Raw genomic sequence first — 15811 nt, forward strand, 5'->3', positions numbered from 1 at the left:
CAGCTCCTGCCAACCTAGCAGTTCGAAAGCATGCCAAAAAAATGCAATTAGATAAATAGGTACTGCTCTGGCAGGAAGGTAAATGCTGTTTCCGTGCGCTGCTCTGGTTTCGGTGTTCCGTTGCGCCAGAGCGGCTTAGTCATGCTGGCCACATGACCCAGAAAGCCTAGAGCTTGCCGATCGGAAGGTAGGTGGTTCGAATCCCTGTGACGGGGTGAGCTCGGTCCCAGCTCCTGCCAACCTAGCAGCTTGAAAGCACATCAAAGTGAAAGTAGATAAATAGGTACTGCTCCGGTGGGAAGGTAAACGGTGTTTCCATGCGCTGCTCTGGTTCACCAGAAGCGGCTTAGTCATGCTGGCCACATGACCCAGAAGCTGTCTGTGGACAAATGCCAGCTCCCTTGGCCTGTAAAGCAAGATGACCACCGCAACCCCCGAGTCATCCACGACTGGACTTGAACGTCAGGGGTCCTTTACCTTTACCTTTTTTCCACCTGTTGGGAGCTGAACTTGTGAGGCAGGGTGGATTTCTTTATTCAGGTAGGCCTCTGCAACCCTATCCCTTCCAGATGTGTTGGGCTACAATGCCTATCAGCCCAGGCAAACCTGGCCAACGGTCAAGGATAATGGAAGTTGAAGTCCAAAATATCTTGAGGGCACCAGGTCGGGGAAGGCTGGTGCATGCTCCCCACACAATGTTCTGAAATGTACAGGCAGCCCAACCAAACAGCGAATATGCAGAGGAGGAGCTGTTTTGCACCAGAAACAAGAAACTTTGTGGCTCCTTAAAAGAGTAAGAAATTTATTATGGCATATTTTTTAGTATTCAACAATTCCTCCTACTCTTCTCCCTCTGACCTCTCCTTGGTGTCCCAACACCAATCCCAGGGCTCTAAGCCTTCCTCCTCTGGGGGTTCCCTTGGGGGTTCCCCGCCTGGTGCCACCCACCACTCCTCTTCAGCCAGCCAGCCCCTGACAGCAAGGGCCAGTGGGCCCTGCTTAGCTAAACTCTGGATGATGTTTTTCTCAGCAAATGCTCAGAGTCATTGAAAGCCCTGCCATTGACTCCACCTGCTTGCAACATTTAAAGGCCTCGCCACCTTTTCTGCAGTCACATGCTCCTGTATGGCGAAGGAGGAGGAGAGGCTGCAGGGGAATCATACACAAACTCAATGGATGGTGGCAAAGTCACATTCTCGGGCTGGGATAGTGTGGAAGGAGGTGCTGAGAACTCTCCCTGGAATGGGATGACTCGGAGAGGTGCATTCTCTGAATCAAAAGTCCTCCTCTGGGTCAACACTGGGAGGCAGAGGACACGGCATGCAGATCCCCACTCTCGCTCTCATTTCATGGGACTTGAGATGGAAGAGGATTCATGTAAGAACCAACTGCAGTAGCAATACTTGCTCTCCATTACTATGGGTTGAGGCCAGATGGAACAACATTGGTTGTGCTTGTAAGAAAACCCTTTGGCTTGTGTGAAGACTTACTCAAACTGAATTGATTCCTGGATAATACCAAAATATGTTTTGGATGAGTAAATAACAATAATAAAATGGGGGGGGTATTCTTGTTTTTATTATGTATTTTATCTTCTTTAACTTGTATTTTTATGTTGTTAAGTGCTCTGAGATCTACTGATAAAGGGCAGTATACAAATTTAATAAATAATAATAATAAGGTTTATCATTGATGTTACAACCTTTTCCCAAATGGGCAGGGTATAAATAATAAATTATTATTATTATAAATTATTATTCCCTGCACTGTGTCTACCATCCTAAATAAAGGTCAGAAAAACCATGTTAGCCACTTACCTTTTGAATGGCCAACCTGTCTGACCCAAACTTCAAAAACCTATTGCCAAACTGTGCCCTAAGCCAAACCTAATTTCTTGCAGCTTTATGAATCATAATATACCAATAAAAATCTGACTGGGATCCTCCAACAAGAATTCACTGGAATGAAATCATTGTTTCGTTGAGACATAATGCTCACCCATGATTCAGCATACTAAACTATGGTGCAAGAAGCCTTGGGCTCACACAGTCTCCCCATCTCCTCCTCAGCATGGCTGTTATGTACTGAAGTTCTCACCCTGGGCCAGCAGAGGGATACTGTAGATAGTTTTCACTCAGGTCCACATATGCAAAAAAGGGATTGAAAGTGACGTTCAGTGATTGGATAGTTACAGAAAGTTGCTACAGTTGTGTTGTAGTGGAGCTCTATATAAGCAGGCTGGCTGAACCCTTCAGATCAGTTCTGTTCTGGCCTGTGAATAAACAAGAGCTGTTTGAAGAATTGCTGTATTGTCTGATATGTTCACCCACAACTTAACAATGGCCATGAGGAGATCACATGCTTTTGTTTCTGTTTTCAATTAACCACTACATTTGAACCCTACACTGTGGCACTGGTCAACTCTGGTTTATTGAAACAAGCTGGTTATAGGAACCACAGCAAATCATAGTGACGACTTAACTACAGTTTGTCATGGCATGGCAGAATGCTAAACTGCAGTTACCATGAAAAGTGAAACTCCTTCCAAACACCTTCTTGTGGGCCCAGGGGAGGAAGAGAGGGATGAGGGGAGCCTCATTCACAAAAGACAGGGTTGGGGAGCCTGGTGCCCTCCAATTGCTGCTATACTCCAGCTCCCATCAGCCCCAGCCAACATAGCCAATGGTAAGGAGGAGGGGAGCTGCGGTTTCAGCAGCTTCTGGAAGATCACAGATTCCCCACCCCTGCACCAGACCATTGTTGTTGTTGTTTAGTCGTTTAGTCGTGTCCGACTCTTCGTGACCCCATGGACCAGAGCACGCCAGGCACTCCTGTCTATTTAGTGTTACGTCCAAACAAGGCCAGATTCTCTACTGTCAAAAGGAGCACATAATTCAAATTGATTGCTGGAAGTTTCCAAAGCCAAGAATCAAACACGTTTTCAAAAAAACAAAACAAGGCTAGGAATATAGATTCCATTGATCTCAGGGGGGATGAAACTGTTTTGATGGAAAATTCTGGACAAATGAAAGAGAAGCTATTTTAAGGATGCTGATTGATGGAGTTGACAGCAACATGGCCTATGTATCTTATACGAGTAAGGCTTGATCTCCCATCTCTTGGAGAAAGAGCTCGTTGATTTGACGGACTGCTGAACCAGGCCTGTAATGAGTTCGGCAGGAAGAAGGAGATCAGGGGGAAACTAAATCTCTAACTGTTCGGTGGATGTTCTAAAGGACTGTAAAATGAAGAATCAATTCTACAGCAAGTGCTAAAGGGGAAAGGTTCATCTGAAGGAGAATTCAGTATATCATGCTCCCCCCGCCCATGAGTTTTATTTTGTAATTTCGAAGAGTGCATATCCCTATTTACACAGAGGGATTGTTATGGTGCTAAAGGCAATTTCATCTAATGCCTTCTTTGCTTCTATTTTCTTTAAGGGCGTTAAATTCCACACATTTATCGAGAAATGCATGGTTTTTCAAAGCCTTAAAAATAGCCATGTTTGCATTAGCTGACCAATTAGAACAACACAGGTTTGCACCCTATGAAATTCCTGGGATTATTCATAAAACAAGTAACCTGTATATATCACTCCTTTATGGGATGTGGGAAAGATTTTCACATAAAGCAAAATCATGAGCTATAGTTAAAATTCTTAAGTCCAATGTACTGAATGGAGTGGCTATTGCAATTAGACTGAAGATTGAAATAGGAAGGGGGGGAAACCTGAAAACTATTCAAGATCTTATTCTTCTCCAAAGCAAGAAGATAACCAAGAAGAATCTTTGCGGTGACTTGGTGCTCTGGTGTGCACTAAGTATGCCTTTCCTTGACTCAACTCACACCCACTTTGTCAGAAGAATAAAGAAAATATCAGTGGGGAGAACTAGGTCAGGTAAAAAGTGAGCCAAGGAACTTATTCAGTCTACTTGTTCATGTGTGTTCCTCATTCCTGAGGCTAAAACCACAAATTATGTTAACTGCACGTAAGCAGTTAAGTTAAATAGCCACTGATTCACTGAGCAGAATCAGTATCACAACAAACAGGGCTAGGGGATTAACTCTTCCCTCCACTACTGGCTTTACAGAACTTTATTTTAACTACCCTGGGAGGTACTTGTTAAGGAGATACTTTTCTGTGGCTTCATCCCACAAGATTCCTGTGATTTTTTTAAAAACCTGCCACCTCAGGAGGAGGGGAGGTCTGGCAGATGGCTGTTTCCCAAAGAGGTGGGGCAGTTCTTTAAACTCACCTCATAATCCAGGACTGGACAGGACACACCCAGATCACAGGCCAGTTTCCCAGACCGTTCTTTCCCTCCGGACCTGCCAAACCCATGACCTCAAGCAGTAATAACTGGGGCAGTGCAAGCAATGTCCCAACACGGGGTACAAGATCATGACAGGGCTGGGGGAAGAGACACTGACTGCTGCTGTTAAACAAAAATTGCATTTTTCATTGTGTAATATATGTATTTTCAGAGTTTATGTATATGATGATGATGATGATAATAATAATAATATTTATACCATGCCCATCTGGCTGGGTTTCCCCAGCCACTCTGGGCGGCTTCCAACAGAATATTAAAATACAATAGTCTATTAAACATTTATTAAAAACAGCCAATAAAAAGAAGAAAAACTGCCCTAGAACCATAATAACTGCCCCTTATCGCCAATGACTCTGGCCACTGAGAATTTACACCTGCTGCTATCTGCATGAACTTTTTCTGGCATTCTGTCCCTCCATCACACTGAAGTGTGACCAGATGCTGAAACCAGCTTGTATAGGTTGGGGGTTTTTTCCCCTCTCTCCCCAGAGACAAGACAGACTCCTGAGAGAAACCTTGCTTCTTTAAATAGTAACATGAAAGAATCCCTGAGTGTGTCATGTTCTGCCTAACTGGAAGAAAGGTGGGAAGGAGGTGCAGGTAAATTGGCCGCAGCTCGAATTAGCGTAAAGGCGGGACCGACCGCTCTGACTCATTCAAAAGCCCAACCTTATTCCCCCCTCAAGCACACAAAAAACCCCATGAGTGGCATTAAGCATGTTCATTCATGGGTTTGGCACAAATGCAAAGCAGCACAAAACTTCCAAGCTTCAGGGATGAAAACGCTTTGAAGTCTTGTCAGCAAACCCTCTCCCACACCAGGCATGTCCTTCTTTGACCACAGACGGGCTGTCAATTAACTGGCTCTAGCCAGAACAGAGAGGGCTGCATCTCTCAGAGCGTCTAAGTGCTTCTCTCCAAACTGAAAAGCTGAATTTTGCTCCGGGGAAGGGGAGGGAGGTTTGTCAGAAGAGCTGAGGCAATTTGAGAGTCATTTGCTTACTTGAGCGTTTTTCCATGTTTTCCAATCAGCTGGATCCAAATATTTCTTGTACCTAAGCAATACATTTCAGCTTTAACCCTCAAACCTACTGTGACAGCCAAGACAGCCAGTTATCAACTTGACAGACGCATCATCAACTTGCCCTCGAAGTCCCCCTGTTTAATCAATTTGGTGGAAATTTTAAGGGCAACATAATATTAGACCTTAAACTTGTCCCTAATGTGTTTTAGCGGCAGAAGTTGGAAAATTACAGAATCGCAGCCAACTGAAATTCATTTGGGGCAATAACATAAAATATGGCACAAACTATGTTAGTTATAGAGCATGACAAGCCAGTCTTCTGTGTGACGCCAAAAAAATGGAAATGTAAAAATGCAAGATGGCTGCCAAAATCACTACATCTCACTCTGAAACTGAAAAAATATTTATGATTTGTTGTTGTGAGGAGCTTCCTTGCACACCATACTTGAGCTATACATGGTGCTTTGAAATCCCAACTTTGTGACTTCAAAGCACATTCTGACTTCAGGCGATTAACAGCCTAGATCTGATAAGGATAAAAAAGGTTCCCCACCCCTAGTGTGTAAGTTATTGTAACATTAACACACTTGAATAAACACATTCTGATACTTATGCATCATTTTAAAATGGATTACATGTCATGTGACAGTCAGATAAAGGTATGGTTGTAATGTTAAACCACTGCTGTGCACCCTGTATGAGCTTACCCTCCCCCACCCCCAACATATACCCCTCCTCCGTTGCATGGTCAGGAGATATTTATAAATTTTTGCTTTTAGTTAACCATATCTTCCTTTGTCATCCACGCCATGAACCATAATTTAACATGAATAACCGTTGATCTCAAAGCAAGCCTAGTTCAAACCATGCATTGCTGAAACCAACCAACGTTAGGGTCAAACCAATTTTACTGACCCAGACAGCACAGGAAACTATGGTTAACTAAAATGTAAAGCTTCTGAACGTCTCCTCTTAGCCACAGAGGGGAAGAGAGGGGAACTGGGACACAAGATCCCAGGAAGGGGCTGGACTCATTCACAAAGTGCTGAAGCAAAAATCATGGGTGGGTTGTTGAAATCCAACTTGCATCAACCACTGTTTGAGTGTTACATCCAAACATGGCCATTGTTTCATCCAATCACGCTAAAAGATAAAAAGCAATGTAAAGTGTGAAAACATTTCTTTTAAATACATAGGTGGGTGGGTGGGTGTGGGTGTATTATTTCCAATACCAAACTGTAACAATAAAAAAAAACAATTAGAGGAAATTGGCAAGAAGTAGTGAGTGATCTAACAGAAATGTGGCATTCATTATGGTGATGTCACCTCCAGCTTGTTCTGAAATTAACAGTTCTATAGCAAAGTTTACGCCAGGAAAGAGTTGGTATGAGCTGTCTTGTTTACCACCCTTGACTTTAGGGTCAAAGCTGAAAGCGTATCTTTTAGGTGCACATTCAGATTTGGATTCAGCAGGGCTCCAAATTTGGGAAATCTCCCTCCATTGCATGTTCTGCTGGTTCATTGCAAAAACAGGAAGGCATTATCATGAAAAGACAGGTCTTATATGCATTGTTGTGATTTAAAGGCAGCCTCAAGATTTAAGCGCCCGTGTTGTTGCTTTTTTCGTGAAGACAGACAGAATTCAAGCCGTTTGACATTTGCTCAAGGAAAGGGGAAGAGCGAAGGAAAAGGAACTGTGATGCCTCCTGCAGGGGACAAGGAGGAAAGATTTTGCAGTGCTCTGCTGCTTCCTCCCCAGGACATTCCCAGACGTTGACATTAGTGGAAATCCTGATTAAGACACTGCCCATCAGTTTTATTATTACTCATTTAGACTGCACCAAAGGCACAGAAATTCAGAGCTTTCCGTTCACTAACTGATTTTTTTTATTTTTAAATCAAGCTGTAAGTTAATGTAAGAATACAGCACAGAAAAATTGTCCACTGCTGTGAATCCATACTGGGCAATCATTAACCTTAGAACTGAACAAATGGGGTAACCTTTGGCAGACAGCACACACACAAAAAGCCATTTTTGCACCATGAAAAGTTATTAGAACAAATGCAATTTGCAGACTTTTTCATTTTAAAAAGGGAGAGGGAATGACAAACAAAGATGATATAAAGAAAATTTCTCCCCGTCTCAGGGCAGTTCGGGCAGATACACTCATCACTTGATGGCTGCCAACATCCATTGATGGCTTCCATGTACAAATGTGCCAACACAGACACTGCAGATAAAACTTCTATATCATCCTCTGCCACTGCAATGCTATTCAACAGACTCTGTTCACGCATTCTGTTAAGCCTTATCAACCATGTGACAATCAAACAAAGAGAAATCAAGTGCTGTGAGGTACACACATGTGTGAGCCCATCCTCAGAATAGTGCTTTATTTGTCATCTGCAAATGTAGGTCTGATGAAGGATGGGAAAACCTTGCACCATCACACCTTGGATTGTGAGGCCACAGGCTGTCTGCATTTTGCTTGGCATAAAGGTAGTGTAAACTGTACAGCAGGTGTCGACAACCTGCAGCCTTCCAGATAGAGCTGGACTACATGCTGGCTGGGGCGGATAGGAACTGGAGTCCAACAGTATCTCTGGGCCACAAGTTCTCCATCTGTACTGGGCCAGCTCTGCACATGCAGTTTATGAAACTGAACTCCACATGCATGATCAATAAAATCATGATCAATAAATACGCCGCAGATCTGAACACAACAGCCAGAAGAATCTTAGTGAGTTCTAGCCATCACAGAAACAGAGAAAAGTTTGCTTAAGTTCCATATGCTAGTGCAGGGGTCTGCAACCTTTAAGACAAAAAGAGCCACTTGGACCCATTTCCGAAGGGAAAAAAACTGGGAGCCGCAAAACTCATCATTATAAAAATAACTTTTTTGTCACTTTTTTTATTATTTCTTTGTTTGACCCCTCAGAATTACTCCTCCTCATAGAAATAAACGTTAAATTAACAAGTTACCTTTTTGTGTGTGTGTGTTCTTCACTCCCCTTCAAAACAGTGACCAGCGTACATGCCCCTTACAATGTAGCGGGCGGGCGGGAAGGTGACGTCGGGGCGGTGCGTGACTAAGGCACGCACCGCCCCCATGCGACGTCACAGCCAGTACAGCGCCCGCCACAGTGGGGAGTGTCGGGGCGCACAATGCGCCTCCTCCCCTCGCTAGTATCCGCCCCGGAGCCGCGGCAAAGGTGTAAAAGAGCCACATGCAGCTCCGGAGCCACGGGTTGCAGACCCCTGTGCAGCTAGTAAGAATACTTTACATCTGAGAAGTGCTTCAAATTATGCGAACGACACAGAAAGAATGCAGAAATATCTTCAGTGCAGACTGTCTAGCCCCATCTAGGCTGACATCGATCAGGAGTAACTTAATTAAATGGGTTTGCACTACAGAGTTAAAGTCCCAGAACAGATACATTAAAGATAAGGACCCATGAGAGTGTGCATAGGATTCGAACACTTATCAGTAAACATGCACATGACCAAGTTGTGAAGCATTTTTTAAGGTAACAGTGTTTTCTTATGAGAATCCAAAAAAAAACACAAGTATTTGTATCTCATGTTATGCGAATGCTGTCAATGTGGAACTGGAAATGGAAGTAAAACACTTTTATATTGAACATACTACAGTTTGGAATGAATCCCTTGTAAACATTTTTGCTGCAGGAAAGAAAATGGTAGAGCGATGATTTTAATATCAAACGCACACACTTGCCAGTCTGAGTTTTAAATTCAAATTACAGATCTGGGAAATGGGGGGGGGAGGGTGTAGGGACACAATTTAAACGTCATTCATTTAACCATCCAAGACAGCAATAGGTGCTATTAAACTGGAGCATTTTCAACGCATTAAGACCATTTTCACAAATGGCACTAACAATTGCGTTCCCGCTGTTCCCACTTCTGCAAATTTGAATGTAAAATCTACATTGCTTAAACGTTCATTTGGTTTAAAAACTGGCTCTCCGCCTTTCTCCTGTCCCGAAGTATCAGAGTTTACAAGCGACTCCATTCCACACTCAAAAGGCTTTAGCATCATTTGTTGGGGGGGATGGGTGGAGTTGAGAGGAAGGGCAGAATACAACCCCCCCTGCATATCCACTCCAAACAAGTGCTGCACTTCAAGGGGCAGGACGCATCATTCTTGGATGAGGTTTCTGGCTTCCACCCAACCTAAACGCTCCTTATCTCCTCCTTTCCTGATGCCAGATGCATAACCCGGGGTCCAATTTGGAACGGAGCGCCTGCCTTGGGTTGCTGGCTTCAATCTTTGCTCAGCCCAAGCGAGCCAAGAAACCAAACCGGATGGTCTTTACGCATAAGGCTACATTTAGATTTGTGAGTTGGCAAAAGAAAAAAAGAAAACAGGTGGAATTCATGTTCCACTTTCCATGTCCTTGAACCTAAACATTAAAAAAGAAAAAATCGCCACCGTTTCTAGAGGTGATGGAGAGGATGGCAGTAACAGTCGCCTAGAGTAAGTCATCAGCGGTCGCTTTCTGAAGAACTGCCTCGCCTGCCTCCCTCCCTCCCTCCGTTCAGTCTTTTTACACTTGGCTTAGAGAGCCCTCTTCCTCTTTCATTGGGAAGCCGAGAAAGGAGGCGCGCTTCGCCCGTGGAAACTGTTGCAAAGAAGTTGGAACCCAAGCTCGACTCGAGCAAGACGCTGGCCGGCAAGCAGGTGTCTGTCACCACGTGGACTTTGCAAGGCTGAGGCGCTCAGGATCGAAACAACTTGGCCGCTTTCCAATGCATATGGAGATTGCGTGTGTGTGAGAGAGAGAGTGCGCGTGAGAATGCGCGCCTGTGTGTGTGTGTAGGCGCGTGTACATGCATGTTTCATTCGCTCCCGGCCAGCTTCGAAGACACCTCTCCAAAAAGCCTGGCTCTGCACCTACATATAGACACTTCAAACCTAGCCTTGTCTCTATTTCCCACTCCGTCCAATAACAGACTCGCGCGCACCCTCCGCCGCTTCCCCTCGAAGAAGTCACAGAGAGAGAAGCGCCAACTTACCTTCGGCGTCTGCCCTTCGGCTCCCACCACTTCCAACTTCTTCCTGGTCCCGAAGAAGAGCAGCAGAGCCGCGATCCACAAGATCCCCAAGACAGACAGAGCCAGCCTCCGGCTCAGCCGTCGCATGGTTAGCAGAAGGAAGAAGAGGAGGAAGAGGAGGAGGAGACGCCGCGTGGGGAAAGTCCTCTCCGTCTTTTCCGCGAGGCAGCCAGGCGGCGGGGAGAGGGTGGAGCCGGCCGGCACCCTGCCTCCCACTACGGGCGGGATGAGTCCCCGCGAACCCCTGCTAGGGGCATGGCGAACGAGCCCGCCTCCAGCAGGAGGAGGCGAAGGGAGTCCCGGGCCGTCTTCCCTGCATGGGGTGAGGAGGAGGAGGAGGAGGAGGAGGAAGCCGGCGTGGGAGGGGCCGGGGGTGGAGAAACAGGCAGCGGGGGGTCCTCCTCCTCCTCCTGATCGCGACGCGCCGGGAAGCGGCAGCGGGCGCTCCTGGGTGCCCCTGCGTCGTGGCTCTTCAAGGCAGGGCGTCCTTCCCCGCCTGGATCCGCCGGAGACGAGCGGGGACGAGGAGGCGCCCGCTTGACGCCGACTCCTAAGCCGATCCAGCGCTTCGCCTTCCCGCTGCCTCCCGATCGGCCCCCGCCCTGGGGAATAGGAGGGGCGCCCCCCGAAAAAGCAACCTCCCGCCGAGACGCCCCTGCGGACGCGCAGGCAGCGCGCTCGGCGCCCTCCCGGGTCAAGCCTGCCCGCCAGCCGCTTGGAAGCCGCTTTGGAGACGTCGCTCTGCTCGGCAGCGCCCTGCGAGGCCGAGATCGCCGCGGCTCCGCGAAGGCTCCGGCGGGGATCGGAGGCAAGCGAGGGGCGGGAGCGCGGCGGTGGCGGCGCCCCGGAGTGCCGGGCGCCCAGCTGGCTCCGTGCCGCGGCTGGCGGAGTTGGCGGCTGGCGGAGCCGAAGGCGAGCGCGGCCCGACGGCGCGGGGAGGGAGGCGCCGCACGCAGCAACTTTGGAGCGTTTCGGAGTTGGTTGGGCGAGGAATGGCCGGGCTCGCCGCCGGAGCTGGGCAAGGGGGGCGGCGGGAATGGGCTCTCCGCCTGTGCCATGGCGGGATGGGGCGGCAAGTCCTGAGGCTGCAGCGGCCCCTACACAACCCTTAGTCCCATAGCACTTCTTTTTAAAACGCAATGCCAATTTGTATTAATTTTGTAAAAGGCAAGGCTGTAAAGCGTAAATAGCAAACGCACGAGAGAGAGCCCTGGAATCGCAGCAAAGGTAAGTACAAAATAAAGGAGCTATAAAACAAAGCTGGCTGCTCAGTCTGATTATTTGGTGACTCTTCACAGCATGCAGCATAGAGTTCCCAAGATACTGGCCCCTCCAGTACTCTTTCTACTGCAAAGAGTTCCCTAAACTTGGAGAGGACTGAAGTCTAAAGCTTTTTGTTAGCATATTGATTAAGGGATTCACTTGTGCAATCTTGGGCACACTGTTACTTGACGATTCAGTGAAACTTACTTCCTCGTAAACACACTAGGGTAAGCATGTTCCGGTCACCCTGTTTCATCTCCTTTTATTTTTCCTCCCACTTTCATTTTTGGTTTCCACAGCTATCCTTTGCAACTGATTTGAACGTTGGCCAGGATCATACATCCTATTAAAAACAAAGCCTATTCTGTTGCTTGCCCTGCATGCACAATATTCACAGGTGTGCAGAAACATCCCACCTGCTGCTTCTCACATGTGTATCATGGCCTCCTCCCCCACAGGTAAAGGCTGCATGGAAAATGCGCACAGAATCTCCCTAGGTTTCCCATGATTGAAGTGGCCTAGCATAAAACAGGAAGATGGCAGGAGCTCAGGTTTTGCAGTGTGCTTCCCGTAAGTGTATCCATGGAGTGCTGCTTCTTTCTGCGATATTCTCCTCTTGCTATGATCCCTGGGGCACTTGGGCGGGATCACATAAAGAAGTTGATTGCGTGGGCAAACCAGTCCTGAGAGAGCACTGTCAGGAAGGATGTAATGAGCCTGCAGCACTCTGCTTTGACGGAGCTCAGCAGTTTGTCTGTAGTTCATCCACAAGCCCTGTGGCAAGTAAGTCCAGGAAAATGACCAGCACGCAGATTCGTATTGCCTCCCCCTTCCTACACATAACAGGCAGCCTGACCTGAACCACATCTACTCAGAAGTCCTGTTTAATTCAATGGGGCTTACTTAAAAAAACAAAACAAAATTGGGGTTAGGATTCCAACCAAAGTCATTTGTGGTGCATCCAGAGTCTGAAAAGTGGTGGGAGGAGGAATCTTCCAGTTTGGAGGCAAAATTCTTACTTTACAAGCCTAAACATAAATATATTTCCAGAGCAATAAAGTTTATCCCCATCTCAGTTAATAAAGTTGCCACAAACCCCAAGTAGAATAGAATGATATTATAGTGACATCACATAATGTCTGCAGAGATGATTGATTCTTAGGAGTCTTAACTGCTTGTCGTTTTATGGTCAGGAGAGAAACATTTTCCCAGAACAGCTTAACTGGCAACAAGGAAGAAAATTCATCTTTCCCTGCAGCAAAGGATGACTTTGCTTACTTCCAGATGGATCTGTTTTTACTAACCTTGCCCAATGTCCTAAAAGCCTCACTTGCACCTCCACATATTGCCTCTTAGTCTTAGATGTCAATCATGCAAACATATATGTCAGGAAGATTTGAATGTGGAAGCTCCTCTCAGGGTTAGATTTGCTGCTTCCACCCAGCCTTGCAATTCTGTAAGCAGATAAAATGTTGGTTAAACCATTCAGCGTTAAAGAACACAAATTTTGCAATTATGTGTAAAGTGAGGGCAGTGTGTGTGTCTCTTTCTATTAAACATTCATCCAGTGTTTTCCCAGCTGTCCACATGTCCTTTTTAAAAAATACACCTGCCTTTTCTATCACAGCAAAGGATGCTATCAAAAATTCTGTGCTATGCTTGCAACCCAAATTAGTACAATTTGAACAATGGAGACTGTATATGCTTTATGAATCCTCAAGTCGGCGCATAGGTGGGCTCTGGAAATAGATGCAGTGTGCTTCCTGGAAAGGCCCCATGGGACGAATTGCCTCATGACAACTTCCCCTGGACTTTCCTTGAAGTACAAGAATCTGAGAAGGCACCTGAGAACTTGAGGTCTTTTCGCTCTTTTTGTTTTCAAGGGAAGTCCTTCATTTATCAAAGGAATCTCCACCCACTGATTTCATCCAGAGTCAAAGTGCAGGTTCCATAGGCATGCATAGGACAAGGCGACCTTTCAAGTAAACTGGTGCCAAGTTTTCAGCAGAAAGGTTAACTGTTTGGAGAGCCAGTGCATGACATACAGGGGTGGTTGGTGTCCATTGGGGTGGAAAGGGCAGGAGGCAAGATGGAGCCAATGATGGGTACAGCAAACTAATTCTCAGTTTGTCCCCATCTTGCTCCCTGCTGAGATCCACAAAGGCAAAATTGAGAACCGGGAGCTGGCAACCAGGGGTCCATTATGGACTAGTTGCAAGAAGGTAGGCAGGTGGGGGCTGTGTAAGAGCAGACTGGTGGCGCAGGGCCACCTTTGCACCAACAGACTAGCTTCCTCCAATAGGGTGGACAGACCAGAGTCAAGATCATTCAGGCATCTTCTGTGCTAGGACCACCCTGCAAAAATGTTTATCTACAATGAGGGGAAGCGGAATAAGTTCCTCTGCTCTAATGGATTTTTCAGATTTCTTAGGAGGAGAATGTCCTAGCTGAAAGAATCTGAAAACACTTCATTGGAAGTTGCAAACTTGCAGCGCACATAGGCAGGGTCACTTAATTCCCCCCTCTTGTTTGAAAAGAAGCAACTGCTTAACATTTCAGATAGCAGTTAAATGCATGCTAGGAAGATTAATTTGTCCGACTGAAACAGCAGGGGGAAATTCAGGTAGGTGGAATTTAATTACTGGATTTGGAAGAGGAGATGTGAGCTTCTAGTGCTGTCATGAGCACTTAAAAATAAAATTACACTCTTCAGCAGAGAGCAGATCTCTTTCTGGCAAATGAAGTTCTTTATCAAGAGATGCCTGGGATGCTAGTCAGGAGCCCTGGAGAGCAGGGCTCAGCTCCTGCAGCCTATACTGTGTGGGTGATGCCGGCTGCACATACAATCAGAGTGGTTTTGTTTAATACAGTTGAGTTCACTACATTTCCTAAGTGCCCATTTCTTTTTAAGGCATCTTAACAGCAGATTGAATTGTACAAAAAAGAAGACGACGACAATATAAAATGGTATAAGCCATATCATATTCACACTATCCCAGTAGGGGGAAAAACACTAGCATGAATAAACAACTTCAAAGTATTCATTCTGTCCCATCAAATTCCTGGGCATAGAGGAACCTCTTAACCTGGCACCAAAATGTTGGCAAAGTTGGAGAAGGAAGGATGTGCCAATATACCATTGGTTCCTCGCTTCGTGCTATGTTTTTCTCACTATGTGAACCAGGAAGATGCCATTAGTTCTAGGTCATCACAACCTGGACACAGAGTGTACATGCAGTCAAAACAACAACAGCTGTGGGTCTCACAGATTATGGGGAGCACCGTTAGTATCTGGTGAACTGGTGTGTAATTGTTCATTACTGTATGGAGTATCTCTAGGGCCCAATTAGACACTTTTGTTTATTTGTTTATTGGTTGCTAAAAGCAGTTGCAGAGATGTGCTCTGAGCCTTGTGCCAGTTCACCAAGGCAGATCATCCCCAGGAACTGTTCTGGGGGTGGGATTTGTACTGATGAATCAGCCTAGGGGAAAGGTGTGTTTTGTTTTGTTTTGTTTTGTTTTGAAGCCAACTCCCAAATTCTCTGCATGGCTTTAAGTGAATTTTTAAAAAGGAAAAAGCCAGGAGATGCATTCAAGTGGCTTTGACATCACATCTAGTTTGGCCTTTTGCTTCAAGAGGAAATGTCAGCAAGTGTAATCGACTTGCTTTTTGCCATTTAGACTCTAGTAAAGACTGGAACTGATGCATATCCATACTGGGAATACATTCTTACCTTGGCTACCAGGCTTTTGTTAGATCAATGGGAGCTTTGGTGCAAGCAAAAATGGGAAAGAACCCTAAAACTCTGCTAGATTAAGTCTCACTTGCTCCCCAACGGGGGGGGTGGAGTTACACCTCATATTTTAGGACCCATCTCAATTTTCTTTGCACAACTACTGGAGGCATTTGTTATCTAAGGCAGGGATGGGGAGCCTGTAACCCTCCAGATGTTACTGAACCATAACACTCTGCATCTTTGACCATTGGACATACTGGCCGGGGCTCACATTTCAATGAGGTCCAGGGGGCCATAGGCTTCCCATCTTTGATCTAAGTAAAGCTTTCCCTTGCAGGAGAAAACAGGAATGGGAGCAGATGTGAGTCATTCATGC

The 15811-nt window shown here is 46.1% G+C and overlaps 1 protein-coding gene across 1 annotated transcript in view; it reads right to left on the reverse strand.

The window, feature by feature from the left end:
* The window catches only part of GALNT14 (polypeptide N-acetylgalactosaminyltransferase 14), a 244637-nt gene extending 233532 nt beyond the window's left edge, over positions 1-11105 (reverse strand). The window contains exon 1 of the mRNA XM_081000206.1: positions 10397-11105. Within this exon, the coding sequence (XP_080856332.1) occupies positions 10397-10522 (126 nt within the window). The 5' untranslated portion in view covers positions 10523-11105. The remainder of the gene's footprint in view (positions 1-10396) is intronic.
* Between the last annotated feature and the right edge of the window lie 4706 nt (positions 11106-15811).

This window comes from Podarcis pityusensis, assembly GCF_964106645.2.
Source record: "Podarcis pityusensis genome assembly, chromosome: 3".
Classification (NCBI taxonomy): Eukaryota; Metazoa; Chordata; class Lepidosauria; order Squamata; family Lacertidae; genus Podarcis; species Podarcis pityusensis.